This window comes from Rousettus aegyptiacus, unplaced genomic scaffold (assembly GCF_014176215.1).
Source record: "Rousettus aegyptiacus isolate mRouAeg1 unplaced genomic scaffold, mRouAeg1.p scaffold_m13_p_10, whole genome shotgun sequence".
Lineage (NCBI taxonomy): Eukaryota > Metazoa > Chordata > Mammalia > Chiroptera > Pteropodidae > Rousettus > Rousettus aegyptiacus.
The window spans coordinates 88,177,815-88,199,887 of NW_023416285.1; the positions used below are offsets into that span (position 1 = coordinate 88,177,815).

Genomic DNA, 22,073 nt, shown 5'->3' on the forward strand with positions numbered 1-22,073 from the left:
ATTCACCAAATGTTAAAGATTTGTATCTTATTTTACTTCAAAGACATAGATAGAATGTACAATATATGTACCTAAAACCTCTGGGAACATTGGATCTTGATGACATTTCTCTCCCAGTGATTTCGGGGCCCAAGTATGTTTCACCACAAATGCTGAATAGGACCCTCGTGTGAAGTTTAAAGGCCAGCTGTTAATTTGCCATTCACGTGGCTGGGGAAGTAATAAAACATATTCTGTGAAAAAACAATTAATTTCCAAACAGATATAATAAAGAAGCCCCCAAATGAGAAATGTAGTTAAAATTCCGTGTGCTTTCAAATACCTAACAAGCGTCCTGGTTATTCGTCGGAAGAAAAACTCTGCTTCTTAAATTTGAAGAAGCAGAATGTGTTTTGGTGACCACAGAGAGGAAGCGGGCTGTTAGAAACAAGTCAGCGCGTTAGATTCAGAGCAATCACTGGTAAGCTTATTTAATACACAGGCAGTAATTCAGGCCCGTATCTGCATTTGATCTATATATTTTTGTCCAAAAAATGAAACATTTAACCACATCATTTGCTTTTGCAAATGGTTTGACTGATATTTTTATCTCATTATATTCCCCATTGAAATAACGAATTGTGTGATTATATTTCCTATAACACTATTATGCGCTACTGTCCGCAACCCAATTTATCTCATATAACATAGAAAGTAATAACTCTGGACAGAGGGTATCCAGGGAAAACATGATCCTAAGACTGCCCATCAAAACAAGCAATTCAATGGAGAACTCAAAAGAGATCATTTGCTGTGATTCTCTGGAAAGAATTGGAGCAAACAGTCCCAGTTTTTCTCAGGATTATGGAAAACGATGCTGAGTCCTGATATACTTTTGTATGGTGCCTTACAGACTATGCTAGTGAACTGCTACCATTTAAAAAAGCCTAGAAAATACATGTGGAACATGTCTTAGTTGATAAGATTATAATGTATAGGCCGGGAACCATTATTTTCTGCTATTCTCTTTGATGTGCTGCTATTTGTCAAAATAAATGAACAAATGAAAAAAAGCTGTTGATGATGTTGATGATGACTATGATGATATATCTACCCAAGGTATTCGGTGGTATTTTAAAGCTGAATTGTAAATTAAATTTCATTGTCAAATCACTGAGAGAATCAGTGTAAAATTATGAAACCTCGGAAACATCTTCTTCCCTATACCTATTCCAAAACTGTACCCTAACTAAGCAGAAAACAGTGACATTAATGATTGCTTATAGATATAGTCAGACTCAAAATTGAAATCCTAGCAATAACAGAAAATTGTTCTGAGAATGTACTCCCCGAAGTAATTGCATAAACATAATTTAGATGAAGAGCTGGTATCATGGTGATACAAGTGGACCATCGTTAGTTTGCTTCTACTTCCTATTCAGCAGGTAAAGGGAATGTTAAGCAAATGAACAATCAAATAAGCATAAAGATAGATATGGATATATTGTTTTAGGTTTAAATAATATTATTAGAAATATGAATGATAATAGTATCCAACAGACCCTAAATTATTGTTCAAAAACATTCAGCTACTAAAAAGCATTCATTAATATACAGGAAAAATTACTTTCATTTGTCAAGGAAATTACTTACATTAATCATGTTTCTTTTTTAACATCTGGTCAAAATTCAGATTTGACACATCGTGCTGTTAAATAATAGAGTAGCATTTGCAACAATATAATAAATTATTCAAATATTTAAGCAGAGTGTTTTATAAATATAAACTATAATATTTGGTATGTGTTACAATGCTGTCAGAAGTGAAATAAAGGTAAATCTTCAGGTTATCAAAAAGGTAAAGTTTTGAAATCTGAAACAACTTGAAATCCTTTGACATTCGTTCTAGTAATAAACTTTCTTTTCATGGGGGGAAAAAAAGTGTTTAAATGCACCCAATAGCAATATTTATTTTCTAACTTTAATTCCAACATAGCGACAATAGCAAGCATTTCTTTTTAAATGAACATCGAATTTTACTTTGCACCCTATAGTATAAATATCGAATTTCTTTTATCACAGGTAGAGATGGTCCTTACGGAAGAATAGCATATTAGAGAAAGTTCTCTTGCTTACAATAGGACTTTAGTCATCATGTTTATGAAGATAAAAGATCCTTGGCAGTGTAAGTTTTTCCCACATGCCCATTCCCTCCCTGACATCTTTCTCTTCTTACTGTCTCTAAACCTCAAGAAGAGAGTTATGAAGCTGATAAAAAATGTACTCAATAGATGATTGAATGAAGAAGATGTGGTACCTACATACAGTGGAATATTACTCAGCTGTAAGAAAAGATGAACTACTACCATTTGTGACAACATGGAGGGATCTTGAGATAATCATGCCAAGTGAAATATGCCAGACAGAAAAAGTTGAGAACCATATGATTTCACTCATGTAGGGAATACGAAACTGAAAGCAACAAACATACAGGAAAAACAAAAACTCATAGACACAGACAACATATTTTAATATATATGCTGATGGAAGAGATTTGATTTTGGGTGGTGAACACAATGCAATATATAGATGATGTATTATTGAATTGTACACTTGAAAGCTATATAAATTTCTTAGTCAATGTCACCCCCAAAATTTAGTAAAACAAATTAAATTATTTTTTTTTTTAAAAAAGTAGTCCATATTCTCTCTACATACTCCTCTTACTCCTTGAAGGAGTCTATTAATCTCACACACACATACACACACATCACTGTCATCATTATATGTCTTCTATTAATTTATAATATATTCATTATTTATTTATATGATTCAGAAATACCCATTTTCTGCTTGCATTCATAAAAGCAACTGCATAGCATATCTTTAAAACATATTTAAAATAATTGTATGACAAAGAATTAATTATTAAAATGACAAAATAACACAAACAGTATGATTTTATTTATAATCTTACGCGTTTATGTTAAAGGGCTTTCAAAATTATTTTTTCTCAGTTTGCTGGGTAGATGTTGGAGTAAAATCCCAACATAAACCAACATCGATGACTAAAAAAGGAAATATACAGCATATGAAAGCAACAAAAACCACGAATCAAATTTTGAGGCTAAATACTATAACGCTGCCAGTGAATTCCATCAACTTTGATCCTCAGAAAAGACAAGGTAGAATTTTCAGTCTTACTTTCTTCAACTTTTGATAGACAGCTTTGCATTTCCTCCACCTCCAAGTTCTAAGTGATTAATGGGAATGACTGTGAGCAGGAGAAACATAAATCCTACTGCATGTTACAGAGTAACCAACTCGCTCAAAGAAACTCAAAAAATTGAGTATTTTAACAGTGAGACAATATCAGTTCTCAAGAACATTTCCTAAATATATCAGGCTGCAGAAATGGATCATCGTGACAAGGTCCAAGGCCTGAGGTAAAGGTTAAAATGTCAAAACTTTGGAAAGAAAAAAGTGTGTTCATCTATGATATAAAAATGGCTCAGTTTAGAAACCAGAGAGGAAATAATAGTCTTAGCTACAAATTCATTTCTGTATTGATATAGAGAATATCAATACAGAGATAGAAATTGTAAATATCAACAACTAATCATCATAATTGGTTATTATAATTGATAAAAGTCAAAATTATAATTCAGTGTTGATGGGCGCACAATAAAGAAGGATGTAATTTGTGGCAGTAGCATCATAAAAGCAGACCTAGGTAGGACACATTTTTTTATATACTATTGCAATTAAATTGGTATTAATCCAACCTAGATTGTTGTAATCCCTAAGGCAGCCACTGAGGAAATATTTCAAAACTATATAGTTGAAAAACTGAATTAATATGATATACTAGAAAATATTTATGTAACACAGAAGAGAACAGTCATGGAGGTACAGAGTAACAAGAAAGACATAAGATATATGGAAAAAAATAGCAGATGGCATGTATAAATCCTATCTTATCTTAATTATGTTATATGTAAAGGAGGAAAATCTCCAATCAAAAGTCTGGGGCTGGAATAATGTATAAAACTATGATATAAGCATAAGGTGTGCTTCTTGTAGAAATCTTGTAGAAAATAAAAGTATATTAAAAGGCATAACATAATAATAATAAAGTGAGCTAAATTTAAAAAAATAAAAGATGTCGACAAAAAATTGTTTTAGAAACAAATAAGGACAATTTATAATGATAAAATAATCAACTCATCAAGAAAATATAACAATTATAAATATATATGCACCTAAAAATAGAGCCCCAAAATAAACGAAACAAAAACTAATCAAATCAAACTGAAAATACACAATTCACCAGTAACAGATGGAGTTTCAATACCTCACTTGCAAGAGTAGATAGAACAATTAGCAGAAGATCAGTAAGGAAACAGAAAACTTGAGCAACACTATAAACCAATTAGAACTAATAGACACATATAGAACACTCCATCAAACAATAACAAAATACATATACTCTATAGCGTACACAGAATGTTCTCCAAAAAAGACCATATTTTAAGCCCTAAAATAAATCTCAGTACATTTACGAGAATGTAAATCACACAAGTACATTCCATAGCTACAGTGGAGTGCTTTGAGTCACTAGCAGAAAGAAAAGTGGGAAATTAGTAACTATGTAGAGATTAACTAACACACTCCTAAACAATTAATGGGACAAAGAAGAAATCAGAAGAGAAATTAGAAAATACTTAAAATAAATTTAAATGAAAATATGGTATCAAACTGTGTAGGATGCAGTTAAACTAGTGCTTAAAAATAAATATATAGCTGTCAATTACTAAATTTGAAAAAAGGTGGTTTTTAAAATCAACAATCTAACCTTCTACCTTGCAGAGCTAGAAGAAGAGTCAACTAACTCAGAGCAAGGAGGAAGAAAATAAATAATAAATATTAGAGTGGAAGTAGAGAATAGACAAACAACAGAAAAAAAAATTAAATAAAGCAGAAACTGGTTCTCAGATAGATCAACAAAATTAACAATTATTTCACTAAACTGACCAATTAAAAAAAAGAAGACCCATTTACTAAATGAAGAGTGAAACAAAGGTCAGAACTACCAAACTTCTAGAAATAAGAAGAATTATAAGGTAATATGTTAACAACTACAAACTCACAAATTAGATAACCTCGATGATATGGACAAATTCCTCAAAAGGCACAAAAATTGACACAGGACCAAAGCTGACTCATGAAGAGATAGAAAATCTGAATAAATTGTAACAAGTAAAGAGAATGACTAGGTAATAAAAAAGCTTTTAACAAAGAAATACTCAACCACAGAAGGATTAACTAGTAAATTCCATAACATTTAAAAAAGAATTAACACCAACACTTCACAAACTCTTCCAGAAATTAGAAGAGGAGAGGACACTTCCCCACTCTTTCTATAAGGCTATTATTGCCTTGATATCACAACCAGACAAACATATCACAAGAAAACTACAAATCAATATATATGATAAACATAAATGCTAAAACTCTAAAAAAAAAAAAAATGCTAGGAAGCCTCTTTAAGCAAGATACAAGAAGGATTGATTATTCACTTGGAATTATACCAAGAATACAAAGTTGGTTCAATGTATGAAAACCAATCATGATGAATTGATTAAATAAAGGCCAAAACCACATGGCACAACAGATACAGAAAACACATTTGACAAAGTCTAACACTCTCTCATGACAAAAACACTCAATGTATTAGTCACAGAAAGGAACATTTTTGCCTGGTCAATGGTATCTATGAAAAGCCCTCAGGTAACATCATAACTAATGGGAAAAGTTTGAAAATAGTTCCTTTAATAGGAATAAGATAAGAGTACCTGCTATCACCACTTCTATTCAACATTACACTGGAGTTTCTAGCCAGGTAATTAGAGAAGAACATGAAATAAAAGGTATCCAGGATAAAAACAGAAAGTAAAACTATTCTATCTGCTAATGGCATAGCTGGTCCTAAGGACCCAGGTGACTGTACTGGGCCCATGTGAGCAGTCCAGAACAATCTTCCTATGTTAAGGTCAGCTCATTAGTAACCTGGACTACATCTACAAAGTCCTTTCATGGATGTACCTAGAACAGTATTTGGTTGAATAACCTGGGGATGGGGATCTTGTGGGCAGAGGTGGAGGATGGGGAGGTGAGGGAGTAGGGACATCTTTAGAATTCTCTCAACTGCCATTAGGTAGGCACTGATTTTGTTCTCTTGTTCCATTTGCTGACCAAAGTCTATAGAGCCTGAAGTAGCTGAGTCCCTGTAAGTTTTCCTTGACTAACTCAGTTGTAGGGCACATTGAATCAATGTGACTTCTCATTACAGTTGCCAGACTTCATTTGCAGGAAACGGAAATCCGCTGTGTCCTTTCCAACCACTTTAATTGGTAAAATTCCCTGCCCATGTTCATTTGACAGAATCTCAGACTACTGACAGGTTGGCTAGGATTCAAAAGATATATTCTTTGATATTTGTATTATATTTATTTCAATAAACTATTATTTGATTTTATGTATTTCTGTTGAGTATGGATTTTTTCTACTTGCGGGTGAATTAATTTGAAAATATATACTCATATAAATTTGAGAAATAAACAAGTCATCTGCCTATAAAGATAAAACTCCTGCCAAAAGGAAAGCAAATGATACATAGAAAAATATTTCTACAGAGAAATTACAGAATATATTCTTTTTCAGCTCTAATCAGAGGAATAGTACTATTTGCTTTACGGTATTCAACAGCTCAACTACTTATGTTATGTAGTGAAATTTCATTGATGTCGTATCAGTTAATTCAAATAATCACCTAAGTTGTCAACTATGATGTCCTGACTGATGTATTACTCTGAATTCGAAATAAAAGAAATGGGAAAATAAACATATATTCTACAATAAAAAATAGGCATCGATTTTGTTCAGGAATTATGAAAACCTCATGTAGCTCACTCATTCAGAATGCATACTCACACAGGCCCACATCACAGACCTTGATATTATTAGCTTGACAACCAAAGAATTTGTGGAAGAAACTAAAGCTCTCTACAAAATACTAGTAGAGGCAGAATGAATCATTAAGTACCAAATGTGTGTGCCCTTCACATTCTTTATGCAACTCCTCAGCCACTGCCACATCCATCAATGTCTCTCATTTCTGCTGCCTGCTTGGACAGTCGCTGAATGAGAATTATCAACTGTGAAGGAGTTTGGGTAGAGGAGGGAAGAGAGGGAAGGACATGGTATTGATGTTCCTAAATACACTTGTGGCCTCATCTTCGTTTCCAAAGACAGCATCCTCCAACCAGAGCAGACTGCTGTATCACTGCCTGAGCACACCAGTGTCTCTGTACGGTCCTCATACAGTCCTTTCAGTCTGAAAGATCATTTCTTTCACTTCCCTGTCCACTGAAACACCATTCAGCTTTCAAGTCCTTTCTCAAATGCCCCCTTTCCTTTCCAATGTCAGAGTTTCCTTGTAGCCAGCCACAGGGCAATTTGCTCAGACTAACATTATAGCACTTTAAAAAATTCTCCCTGTATTATTATTGTGTTGTTCTCAAGAATACTCTCCAAAGAGATCACAAATACCTTGATATACAATATGTATTATAATAGTCTTTAGAATATTCAGAGCATTTATTATGATGCCTTATGCACACTTAAAAAATCATGATCATCTTTATTATCAGCTGAAAAACTCATATTTCTTCAAAGGTTATAAGAAAAACTTATTTTCAATTCTTTTCTAAATAATAAAGTTTTACTATTATTGCAAAGATGTATTTGAATTTTTGGATTGATACGGTTTTATCTACATGCAATGCTATTTACTTTTAAAAATCAATGCTACATTTAAAAAACTCTGCCCCAAGCTTTAGTAGACTTCAAATATTGACACGGGATGTTTTTAATGTTCTAACAGGTTTTCAAACTTAGCTCATAAAACTTCTCAAAGCACTGATTACATGTTGAAACATATTATTTTGGAATACTGGCAAATTATTTCAAGAGTAATTTAATCAAAATATGTATTAATGCTCATGAAATAGGATTTTTGAATGGATATAAGATTCCAACAAAATAATTTTTAGGAAGTATTTTTGACATCAAATCGAAGCCAAATATCAAACTCCATTTTATTTATAAAAAAGTTAAAGTTAGAAAGACTAAAATTATTCAGAAATGTACTAAATATCAACTTTTTTGAGTGTTAAATATTTTATGGCAAATTTTAGAAACATCTCAGTTAGCTCTTAAATTGATTATTCTATGAACTAAACATCATTATTCCCCTTTGCAAAGGTGAGAAAACCAAGTCTTAAAAAGGTAAATTGCTCAAAATCAAACAGCTAACAAGGGGCAGAGCCAACCTTCTAAACCACATGTGTAGTATTTATGCTAACGTTCCAAACGATTAACATCAAATGCTTTAAACATTAGTTTGTTTTAAATTATCGCCAAAGAAATACTTATATGTGGCATTTAATCATATTTATTTAAGAGGAGCATCATTTTTATAAAAACTCACCAGCCCTCAGCATTACCTGTTTTTATATTACATGTAAGCCCATCAGATGAGGGTAGGCCTGAAGTTGGCTTTTGCTCACTAAAATATCTTAATTACATGGTACAAAATGGTGAATGAATGAACTTCATTAGGTTGTTCAGGGACTAAAGAAATGAGTAAATGGCTACAGAGGCACCTTAAAGGCTAGTGAGCAGCTTCGTAGAGCTTTCGGCCTGAGAAAAGTGTTACTAGACAGAGCTGAAATCAGTCCAGCCAAAAACAAAGAAATTTTATGAACTTATCTATGTACTATTATCATATTTAAATTTTATAATTTCTATAAAGAGTCAAAATATATAGAAAATCTCAGTTTTTGTCTAGCTAGATCTTTAGGATCCCAGAAGGCCAATTATGAAAATTTAATCTGACATTTTAGAATCATGAATATCTTGAAAATGATTAAGAAATAAATAAAACTAGATACCATAATTATTCATATCTAAATATCATCCAAGAGTCTACTTTTATAATCAGTCACAAAAAGGCAAGAAGGAAAAAGGAAGGAAGGAAGGAAGGAAGGAAGGAAGGAAGGAAGGAAGGAAGGAAGGAAGGAAGGAAGGAAGGAAGGAAGGAATTCAAAGCAGTTACCAAATATAGCACTGTTGAGATCATAAAATGGAGGTGAAAGACCATCATCCCATTTGCCCTCGTCCAACCAAGTCGCAAACTCTGATCTTGTGTCGTATTACAGAGCCCATTCTCAAATGTCACATCTTTCATAATTCAAGCCTAATGAGAGAAAAAAGAAATTAGCTTTTGCAATCCCATTTGGTTTCTTAAGAAATAAGACAATAGCAGAAAAAGAGAGCTTAGCAACAAATGACAAATGTAGGTTGACATAAGAAATTATTTTTCACATTTAGGTCTACTTTATTAATGCAAAGCTTTTTCACACACGACATTCTAATAAATCACCACACAAAAACCAGTGTAGCCAGATAGAAGAATGCCACATGAGGTCAGAGGACTGAGGGCCGTGTTTTGTCTCTTATTAAATAAGTGCCTTAGCTAAACCACAGCAAGCTGCAGTAAGATTAGAATAATGACATCTTGCTCTAACTCCCCCAAATGATTGCTATGAGGATCTACTTACATTATGTACATAACAATACCTTACAGCTCGCAGACACCATAAAATATGAGAAATTATTATTAAGGTTACATTTTCAATTCAACCTCAATATTCCTGCCATTCTGCCTTTTAAGGTTTGGACAAACTGAAATCTCAGAGGCCCCTCCGATTGAAACTCAACGATCTGCATCTAGAATTAAACATAGCTCCTCCCTGTTGAATATCGGTGTTCTTGAAATTCTGAGTGCTTTTACTGCAGCAATGGTATTTTCTGACTTTGTCTGTGTGTGTGTGTGCATGTGTGTGTGTGTGTGAAAGAGAGAGAGAGAGAGAGAGAGAGAGAGAGAGAGAGAGAGAGAGAGAGAGAGAGAGAGATCTCCAAGAGGCTTGGAAGAACCAAGATTTGGACACTTGATTGTTCACCATCACTCTCCAAGTAAAGGCTTTATTCCATTATTTAACATCTGCAATTGTCACTCTATAAATAATAAATAAATAAATAAATAAATAAATGACCTCAACCATAAATCACCCCTACCTGGGGTGTCGTCCTTAGCAAGTGTGGGGACTTTTCTTCGGCAAGTTTGTGTTTGCCCGACCCGTTACGTTTGCCACATTCGGAGTAGCTGTGGTGGTTGTTAGTGTTCGGCCACATCATTTTGCTGTAATCACATTTGGACAAAATATTATTTAAGAATACTATATCTGGTGTGTGTTCTTGAGATCATCCGCATGAATACTGAAAGCCGATTTTAAAATGTCACTTTTAAAGAACATTAAGCCCACATTATTCCTAAGTCTCTTACTTTGAAATATTTTACAAACCAGCTGTATTCTATAACAATAGCAAAAATCTCAAGTCACAATCTATTGAGAAAATTTGTTCTGTGGCAAGTATTTTACTTGCAGTAGTTTATTCCTTATGAAGCAGGCATTTTCTTCTGCTTTAAAAATGAGGTAACTTAGACAGTGTGTGACTCGCCCAAGACTGAACTGCTAGCGGGTGCTGGGGTCAGGACTGGAACCCAGATCTTTTTGACATCAAAACATGATCTCTTAAAGCTCCGTTCTATGGCCTAATTGTTAATCCACTATCCCATTTTTACCAAGACCTAGAATTATAAATTTATCAGAGTGAGGACACCAATATTTCCGTACAGAATGGATGTCATCCCACTCAAAAGCAAAGAAATTTGGTTAGTCTATGAATTGCACCGTGGCTAAATTTAGAGTCTCCATATGACCTTTGAAACATTTAAAATAGCCAAAATATCCCAGTTATTACCTTATGGACCCCTAGTGGTCCAGGGATTCAAGTTGAATAAAAAATGAACTAAATGACACAGTTATTAGAATATATAAATGAATTTATGTCATTCAATTAGCTATGTATGTATCTGCATATATGTATCATTTTCCAGTTACCTTTAGTTCCTGGTAATTTTTACAATGATCTATTTTGTGACTATAAAACATTCAAAACTGGTTTTATCACCGTATTTCAGCAATGATGTGTATGAATTGTACACACATATGCACATGGGTGTCAAATGTTTTTTAAAGACCAAGAAATCACCTGGCATCTGTCTGAGTGCTCTTTGCTCTTTTTAATATGCAAGGACAATGATGATTTCTAGAAGTGCTATAACTATAAAAACAGCTACATAAAACATTTCCCCCTCTGAATAGTCTCGACATGGGGTCTACAAAATGAATCTAAAGATCATATATTTTCAACTAATTCTTATTAAAAAGGCAATCGTGAACTTCTAATAACGACTGCCTTGTTCAAAAATGCATCAGAAAATTTTCTAAGTACTCATTTTCTCCCAATAGAGAATCGTATACTTCAAACCACTTGAACAAATTGCCTTTGAATGGTGGCTGATTTACCTTTTAATTCCATGCGCCACATATCTACATTCATTGAAATGATTTGCTATATTAAAATCTGCCTCCATGTAGATTTCTGCTACCACAGCCATCATTAAATTGTATTAACAGTGTATGGAACGATGCGGAATCATATGCAGAAACTTATCAGTGGAATCCCTGTTCCTGGGCTTTCTGAGCTTGTGGAACTCATTATTTGTTTTCAATTTTATGATCCCAAAGCTCAGACACAGTGTAGTCTAAGATGGAGGGTGTCTCCGTGTTGCAATTCACAATTTCTTGGAAGGCCCAATTATCTTCTGAAATGGCTTCCACGGTGCCTGATTCTCTCATTAAAATGTACTGAGTCCCTCATAGATTAAATCATTAACACCATAATGGGAAGAAAAATATTAAAGTATATTCCCAAGAGACAGTTAACTTAGGGCATGCTTCTGAAGAAATGGGAAAGAATGGAATAAAGTTTTAGTAGCAGTAATAGTGAAGAAATTGGTGCAGAATTCAGGATTAACTCGGTAAAGAATGGTATGGGTAGATCATCACAATGTAAAATTCTTAGAGAAGATGTAAAAATTGGGGGAAATCTAGAAATGGAGAGGTAGAAGGTATTAAAAGCACACACTTATTTCACAATTTTGCCTGGGCTGTATTAATAATGCATATCTACTTTCCCCTTAAAGTTCTATAAGGCACAGCTGTAACCTTTCTTTAATCATAAATCTTACTCTTTAAGTTATGAGAAAATACATCTGGCAAATAATTTACATTTTAATCACTTTTAAGTTTCTTGTTCTGTGATAAGTATATTCACATTGCTATGAGACCATCATCACCATCCACCCCCAGAACTTTTTAATTCCATACCCATTAAATACTAACTCCCTGTTCCCTGCTCCCTGCAGCCCGTGGGAACCAACATTCTTTCTGTTTCTATGAATCTGACTACTCTCGATACCTCACATAAGTGAGATCAAACCTTATTTGTCCTTTTGTGACTGGTTTATTCCACCTAAAATAATGTCCTCAAGTATAATGCTGTAGTATATGTCAGAATTTCCTTCCTTTTTGAGTCTGAATAATATTCCATTGCATGTATATACAACATTTTGTTTATTCAGTCATCTGTTGAAAAATGCTTGAGTGTCTTTTATCTGTCGACTACTGTGAATAAGGCTGCTATGAACATGGATATACAAATATTGGTTGGATTCCATGCTTTTATCTCTTTTGGATATATCTCCAGAAGTAGAATTGCTGAATCATGTGGAAATTTTATTTTTAAGGTTTTGAGAAATTGTCATACTGTTTCCACAGAAGCTATAAGATTTTACATTCCCACTGACAATGTGCAAGTGTTCCAATTTCTCAACATCTTTGTCAAAACTTTTTATTTTCTGGAGTTTTATTTGTTTGTTTCTTTATAATAGTCATCCTAATGGATGGGAGGTGGCATCTCATTGTGGTTTTGACTTACATTTCCCTAATGGTTAGTGATGAACATCTTTTCATGTGCTTATTGGACATTTGTGTATCTTTGAGAAATGTATATTCAATCTTTTGTCCATTTTTTAAATAAGGTTGTTCTTCTGTTGTTGAGTTGTAGGAGTTCTTTATATATTCTGTATATCAACGTCTTATCAGATATATGACTTACAAATATTTCCTCCCATTCTATTGATTTCTTTTTTATTCTGATAGTGTCCATTATTGAATGAAACTTTTTCATTTTGGTGAGTGTAATTTATCTAGTTTTTCTTTTGTTGCCTGTGATTTTCGTGCCATATCTAAGAAATCATTGCCAAACTCAGTATGTGAGGTTTCCCCTGCTCCCATGTTTTCTTCCAAGAATTTTATAGTTTTGGCTTTTTTATATTTAGGTCTTTAATCCATTTTGAGTTAATTTTGTACATGATGTAAGGTTAGGATCCAACTTCAATCTGTTTGCATGTGGATATCTAACTTTTAAAATACTATTTTTTGAAAAGATTGTTTTTTCCCAATTGAATGATCTTGGCACCCTTTTTGAAAATCATTCAACCATATCTGAAAGAGTTATTTCTAGGCTCTCTATTCTATTCCATTGGCCTATTTATGCCAATTTCAAACTCTTTTAACTACTATAGCTTTGTGATAAGTTTTGATATTAGGGAGTTTGGGGCTATAATCTGGTTCTTTTTCAAAATTGTTTTATTATTTGGGATCCCTTAGGATTCCATATACATTTTCGGATGGAATTAATTATTAGCAAAAAAATATTAACAGAACTTTGATAGGGGTTACACTAAATATGTGGACTGCTTTGGGTAATATTGACATGTAAAAAATATTAATTTTTCCAATCCATGAACATGAGATGTCTTTCTATTTATTTGCACCTTTAATTTCTTTCAGCAATAATTCCTAGTTTCCCATGTATATGTATTTTGTCTCCTTGGTTATGTTTATTACTAAGTATTTCATTCTATTTGATGCTATTACAAATAGAATTGGTCACTTAATTTCCTTTTATGATGTTCATTGTTATAGAAATGCAACTGATTTTTATGTATTGATGTTGTATCCTAAAACGGCTAAATTTGCTTTTTTTTTTTTTTGATAGAATCTTCAGAGTTTTCTACATTTAAGATTATGTTTTCCATGAACAGAGATAATTTTACTTGTGAATTTCCAATTTTAATGCCTTTTTAAATTAATTTTTATTTTTAAATTACTCTGGCTAGGACTTCTAGTACTACGTTGATAGAAGTAATGAAAGAGGGCATCATTCCTGAACTTAGAGGAAAGTTTTCTGTCTTTCACCATTGAGTAAGATGTTAACTGTGGGTTTTTCATACATAGCCTTGATTGTGTTGAGGTAGTTTCACTCTATTCTAAGTTTGTTAAGTGTCTTCTTTTTAAGGAAAGAAGTCTCTTACATAATTACAAAAGTTTTCATATAATTTGTTTTACCATTTAGAAAATTATTTCCTTCGTGTAGGTAACAGAAAAAGTTTCACACAGAATTATCTCTTTTACTCTCATTAACAGCAAAAAATAATGACCAGTTCCTATAAATGATAAAATGAATCCAAATATTCTATTTAAACAAAAATTAAATTAAATTATTCTCAAAAGTAAATTTCAATCAAAAAATGCCATTATTTGACCTGGCAATTTGAAAATATTAATCAATTTTTATAGGGAAGTATTTATCTTTCACACTGAGTTAATTTTAATATTTTCATTGAGATAGAAATGGAAAAACCTTAAGTCACAAAGGCATGTATTAGCGAATGGAATTAGCACTTCCACAGCCCACAATAGAATTATCCAATATTATGTAGGTTGAATTCTTGTTGTATAGTTATCTTTATCCTCAAGTCATGGACAACATCTTGGCAGTAATCATGTCGTAGACAGTATCTACGTCAATGAGAAAAAGATCACCCAACCATATTTTACCTTCAATGTTGTTTAGGATTAGTACCCTTCGAGGGAGATCTATGGTGTTTGTAAGTGTCTGGTGATTTCTGCAGAAATATGGATAAAGTGTAGCATTCACTCCAATCTGAGCAATGTAGACTCAAATGGTATAAATGTTGCATAATTGTTTACATGTAATTCTCTATTTCAGAGTAGCAGCTTGGCCAGAAGATCTTGCAGCTTTTTTCATAGTTTCTATAATGGTGAATATAGGGCTCTGAAAAGAAAATTATGTCTCTTCCAGGGACAAACTTTTTCATCAAGTAAACTAATTCAGGTACAGATGAACTCCTGTAATTTTTTTTTCCTAAATAGGTTTTCGATTTCTCTCAAAATAATTAAAACTTATTTTCCAAATTCAATAGAGCATTTTGAAACTTAGTCACTGAAAAGTCACATTTCTGGGTAGTAGAGAACATTATATTCTATTCCTATTTCTTTAATGAAAACTTATATAAAAGCTGTGATTCAAGGTCCTTGCTTTAATAAATTTGATTGGCAACAGAATGTTAACCTTCTCTCAGGATTCCTAGTCAAGCTTTTAATGTCAACATGCACATAGAGAAATGATGTTTATTGACAAACAGAAAAGGCACGTTGGATGACAAGCTCGGCGAGAGTTCTAGCTATATACCAATTTGTCTTCAGAAGACATTCTACTTGTGGAAGAAACAGTTCACCATCTCATGTCACTAAGGTGTTTTTGAAATTTTCAAAGGGAGCTCACAGACTGAATACCTTCTTGGATGATATCAACTTGCACACTTGAACCACGAAACCAGAGCAGGCTCCATTGCAAGGCTGAGCAGTTTTATTTAATGCCATGGTAAGAGAAAATAGTGCAGCTGAAAATTTCTCCAATCATTCATTTAGTAAAACAGTAATCAGTCAGTCTATCTAATATTTAGTGACTGTACATGTTAATCAGTCTTCTAGGAAATGAGGACAACTAGATAAGTTCCTTACCCTATTTTGATTTTTCTTGATAGCCTTCAAAATATCGAAGAAATGGTTTGCATCTCTAGAGAGATGGCATCATTTCGTAAAGGCCTGTTTATATTTTTTAAAAGTCTCATCAAGACACGTGGCTCCATTAGGTTCACCTTGTTTGTTACATGGCTTCTTTTGTTGGAATTATGATAGAAACCCTGTAAAATTCCAGTAAAGTTTTAATCTCTTCCTTAGGAGAAAGACTCACTGTCCATCCAATTTTCAGAATGCATCGAGAATGCTCCAATTTGCTGCTTTCATGTTTTCACATACTCAGAGATGAAAGAATAAGCCACATTGCATACGGTTCATCTTTTCTTTCATGTTTCCACTGACCGTTATGAACAAAAATATTCCACAACTGTGAAACAATTTTAGACAGCAAAATCTATGAAGGAACATGATTTATGTTATATGTTCTGCACAACAGTATCCAAGTCATCCAACACTGTCAAGAGTGAAGAGTTCCTGATAGTATTATGAGACGTAAAAAGTCCTTTATGGAGATTGTTTTCAAATCTAATAAGTACGCATATGAAAAAAAAAAATACCCAGTTCAAGGTTACTTTAAAATCCATCCTTTGGAGTAAGATTAAGATTAGCTCTCTTGCAAGAAAAATGGTGTTTGAGGAAAAAGAAAGTATGGAAACAATAAAAAAGCCTTTGTAAAGTTTTACTTTAAAATAAAATGGTAAAATTCTAAACAGACGTTCATGCTATTTTATTATCAGTCCAAGCAGGTACTTCTAATTTGCATGTGTTATCCCTTGCTTGTTGGAAAACTTTCAGACTTTCCATTAGCAAAAGTTTTAACAAGGAGTTTGTCAATTCATTTTCTGTGCACACAAAGATTTATAATCCTGGTTAAAATATTCCAAGCCTTCTTGAGTTTGTGATTCCAGCATTCTTGACTTCCCTCTCCCTAAGTCTAACCTTCTACCACCTTGAGCTTTGTCTCTACCAGTCATTCTTAGGCCTCATAGGCCTTTCAACATACATACTGAAACCGGTGCACGGTATCATGGACTCAGGTTTTATTCAGCCGTCATCTATCCATTTCATCTTGCTTTTCTATTCATTCCATTCTTCAGGATATTTTCTATTCCATTCTCATAGGTACCTCTTTTTCCAGTTCACCTCAAAAGAGTAGTCTGCGATTGTGCAAATCACACAAACAGATATGAAAGTATTTGGGTTGACAATAAGATACAGATTTAAAAAATCACCTATATCCAAATTTTACTTAAAGGAAACATTTGAAAGAGATTTAGGAATATATTCTGACATCAGTAACTAATGAAGAGTTCTATTTAGAAACAATATATTTTATAATATCTTCTAAAGTTGTCCAACGCATGAAAAATAGATTTTGTAATCACTATTCTAAAGCCTCAGCTTACTCATATTTCAAACATGAGATGGAAAGGAACTCCAGTTTGAGTCTTGGGTCACCATTAATTAGCCACATAACCTTGAGCTATTAACCTCCTGGCTTAATTTCTCGCCTCCTTCAAGTTTATAGAATGTGGCTTTGACTTAGGGGAGCTTGAGGGCTTTTCTCCTCTGTGATGTAATGGTTCTGAAGTTGTGACTACGCACGAGAAAAGAACAAAGGATCCTCAGAGACATTAAAGCACAATGATACTTATGAGTCTACCCAATGCAATAAATGAAAAAGATATTTTGCTATTTTTCACTGAGCACCTAATTCAATGTGCCTAAATTGTTATACAAAATTAGGGTAAATATTATAGGGCTCAAAACTATAGCACCCATTCAGGCCAAGACTGGAGTCTGTGAAAAAAGTTTAATTGTCTTCAGCTAGGCTTTACCTATAATTCCGTTGTGCTATGGACTGAATATTTGTATCCCTCCCAAATCCATGCTGAAGTCTTAATCTCCCATGAGGTGTTACTTGAAGGTGATACCTTCAAGATGTGATTGAGTCATGAGGATGAAGTCCTAAGGACGGGATTAGTGCCCTTGTATAAGACCACTCGAAGGGACCTCTCCCTCTCTCTGCCCCATGAGGAAGTGACAAGTGGAGAGCTGTTTGCAAACCAGGAAGAGAGCCTTCACTCACCAGACACCAAATCTGCCCACACCTTGATCTTGAACTTCCCAGCTTCTGGAACTGTGAAAAATAAATGTTTGTGTTTAAGCCACTCAGACTACAGTATTTGTTATAGTAGCTCAAACTAAGATATGCTGCTATCATAAAATAGGATTTTTAAGTATTTTTTTATTAGTTGTTTCATGAAAATGTGCATTTTTTTTTTTGCATCCAAGTTACTGTAGTGAGATAAATGTTGCTCATGAAGTCTCACATTTCATTCTGTTGATGCTTTAGCTTTGAGTACTTCAGTGAACCAATTACTCTTTAAAAGAGTTGATATTTATGTCATTCTATTGAAGAAATAAGGTTTTACTTAATATCTGATCAAACACTACCACCTCTCAGCTTTTGAGAATGCATCTCTATGGTAATTTTCACATATTTTACACTTAAGTTTAGATTCATATGAAGTAAATACATTTGGAATGAAATTGTTTCTAAATTCAAAAAGTTTGTAAGAGAAATTGGGTAAAATGTCAAATATGCATAATATACCCCATAAAATCAAAGTATAAAAACAGATTTCTATATTCTTATAAAAAAAATAATAGAGTAAATAGAAAAATTCTTAAGATTAACATGTAGGTAAGGGGAAAATATTTGATGAACCGAATATGTTTTTCCTTCTTTTGAATCACAGTAAATTTGGAGTAAATTTGGCTCTAAAAGTGAATATAACAGCTAATTTTAATTTTAATACTAACTTCAGGTATGCAAAAGTAGTTATCTAAGCATATATTCTGGAATCACTCCAGTGGTAGGAATCCAATGCATGGGATGTGTCTCCACACTGGATCAGCGTTACATTTTGTAAAGTTCTGGTTGATTTGGATTAAGTGATAGCGACATAAGTAATATAACTGTACTGTTAAATATCAAGCAGAGTAAAGCTTTTGTACATCAAATAATTTGGAGCAGTTGCTAGGACGGAAGTTGGACTATTTCTGCACTTAGTATTGGCCCTGATATTAAAATCAATACATAAAAATAACAGGGAATGAAGAAGACCAGGAAATGGGGAATCCGCTAGGAAGCAGACAATATAACACTTAGAGCATGATTTAATAAAAAAAAATCAACCAGACAAATACCACAACATTTACCCTGGCTCAGGATATCCATGAATTCTAACACAGAGGGATTCCTGTCAACACTAAGACCAAATAGTTGTTACATCTAAAAATTATTTTTCTTGCTCATTATATATTAAGTGCTCAATGGCATATGTAAATAGAATTTATCCCATTGGGAAAATTCTGTCTCCCTAAACTTGCTATCTTAAAACAAACAAACAAAAAACAACTGAAGTTAACAGGTTTGAATATTCTTAAAAAGAGTTTCATTATGTAAAATAAGAAAATTCCCCAAAACCTAGGAATAGAATCAGTTGCATCTGAAACTCAAGTTCAACTATGCCAATTTCATCAAGAAAGGTGAACATATTAATTTTCTTTAAAAGTCACACCATCTGGATGTTAAAGAGAGAGCACAGCTTGATTTTCTTTTTTTTCAAAATGTGACTAACATAATTAACAAGTTCACTTTTCGAAAAATCTCATCTGTAAGTAGCATCCCAAATGCTCATGAAGGAAACTGCTCAGCCATTATAATTACATTGCAGTATTTCCCCCCTAGTGCAGTGTACAAAAGAAACTTATATTTTAAAGTGATTCCAATTTTATCCACTACAGGTTATGGTCCACATTTTAAATAAAATGCCAAAGCGGAAACATCTCAGAAATGAAAATGAAAAGCGAAAAAGCCAAAAGGGCGTATCCCAACATAACCTTCGAAATGGAACCTGTTTATTCGATAGACCTGTTCCTTCACCGTCCTCCAAGGCTGCAGGTGATGAGAATCTTCCATGCGGCTGAGACCTTCCCTGCTGAGCGACTCTCTCCTTCGTGCACGTTAACCTTTTCTCTGAAGCAGGGCCACGCGTGCTATCCCAGCGAGCGCGCCAAGGAAGCTTCCGAGAGATTAATAAGGAAGGGACTTTGCACTTCTTGGCAAATCGGCTGAGTGGTTCCTCTTCACCCGTCACCAGAGAAGGCAGCATGGGTTTTCCCAGACAAGACACGCAAGGGCAGCACTCCCACAGCCAGCCTCTCTGGGGAAACTGGACAAATATTAATGAATCCTTGTCTGTGTGTTTAATAGTTTCTTACTGCATGATAGCGATCCCAAACTATGGGAGAAAAATAATTAGCCTGTTTTCTTCGACAGAGAAGATATTTTTCAGTAATCGCTTTTCTCGTTTTAATGTGAGAATGGCTGAATGGGTAAATAGGTCAACGACAGCAAAATTAAATATGTAGGACCTTTTTTCAGCAGGAGAAAATAAAAAATTTTGTCAACACTAATATAGTATGTGAATAAAAATAGAAAATATATTTGAGTAAAATACTCTCAAATACTAGAATTAATGCCTCCAGATAACTGAGTTGATAGTTACCACGAACCAACAATGAACCCATTTAATTTAATGAAAGTCTTGTTTTCGAAAGGTGATTGCATGTAAGAACGGCATTAGTTCCACCGGTGAAATGCAGTATTCTTCCAGGATGTCAGATTGCAATAGAAACTACAGACATGTACGTTTCTTTACCATGTCTTTCCTTGGTGAACAGTTGCCTTTTTATGAATAAAATGCCCATAAGCGACGCAGCATTTCCTACTCACTGTACGACCTCTCATAATAAAGCAGAGGTTCAAGATCACACAAAAAGTAGATGGTTTCCCTTAGATCCAAATCTCTAAAGCTGGTCCTCTTTCCTCCATTCAGAATCAAAGAATTAGAAGGCAGGGGTGAGCTCCAGGTGCAATCAGGACCGATTCGCTCGGTGGTACCATCCTATCTGCTAAAATAAAGTCTACTCTCCCCATTCCAAATTCATTCCAAATATGTTCATCCTGAATTCAAACTTAAGCTCTTAATTTCCATTGCAGCATTTTAAAACTGGAGTCATGCACCTCTTTCGAATTTTGCCTCACTAATATAACCTTAAAAGGAACATATCTGCCTATCACTCTTTCTGCATAATCAGTAAAAAAGATTTTAAAATACATTTCATCTTGTTAGAACCTTAGAAATTTGATACTGTTTAGAGTAATTTTTATTTATGGACCTGTCTCTTTAATGAAGAGTGTTTTAGTTTCTGATTTACACTACAGGCTTATAAATGAAATCTCTGCAGGGCAAGGTATCCAGCTGAACCTCCCTGGACCACTCATAGGCTCTGGCGTAAAGGTCTGCCAAGGTCGGAGGAGGCAGAGAAATAGAACTGACACTGTTGCTCATCGCTCTCGTCCCCAACTGATCTGTGAAGTCACACACACTGTCAAGGGGGACGGAGACCCCGTTGCCACACTGAAAGACTTCTTCTGTTCCTTGCCGAATCAGTGTAAAGAAAGAAACACAAGAGAGCCAAGGGACACAAAAAGCTTCATTCTTCGGGAATGCCACCATTGTGTCCAGGCAGAAGGCATTCCTTGATGTCTATTACAGGCGAGGCTGTAATTAGAAACATTCTTTTCTCCTCTCTATTCTTCCTTTTTCAGGTTTGCCTCTGATGACTGGATACTATTGCTAATTCTCTACAACTCTAAGGAAGGACCCCCAAGGCAGCTCATTCACTCTTTCAGTGCATTGTCTTTAGAGAATAATTAACTTGAGCTATATGCACTACCTCTCGATCTAGATAAACATGGATGTTAATTGTCCCACGTGCATCATGCTGGAACATTTGAAGCCTTTATGATTATCTTGAAAGAAATTTTTTTAAAAAATGACAGGCACATAAATAGGAAAAAACACAATGTAGTTATGTGACACAGAAATGTTCTGTATTAATTCCTATGATTACTTAATCACATTCATGTAATTCATAACATTATTGTGGTTACGTAAATATTTCAGGCCTAATTAGTAGAACTGCTCTCTGAGAATGAAATTCGTATCTTTTATTATT

General features: G+C 33.9%; 1 protein-coding gene across 1 annotated transcript in view; it reads right to left on the reverse strand.

Moving 5' to 3' along the window:
* The window catches only part of MALRD1 (MAM and LDL receptor class A domain containing 1), a 481,557-nt gene extending 459,709 nt beyond the window's left edge, over positions 1–21,848 (reverse strand). The window contains 8 exon segments of the mRNA XM_036226667.1: positions 75–233; positions 323–417; positions 9,158–9,202; positions 9,205–9,274; positions 9,276–9,298; positions 21,392–21,418; positions 21,421–21,601; positions 21,792–21,848. Coding sequence (XP_036082560.1) covers positions 75–233; positions 323–417; positions 9,158–9,202; positions 9,205–9,274; positions 9,276–9,298; positions 21,392–21,418; positions 21,421–21,601; positions 21,792–21,848 — 657 coding nt within the window.
* Positions 21,849–22,073: the final 225 nt, after the last annotated feature.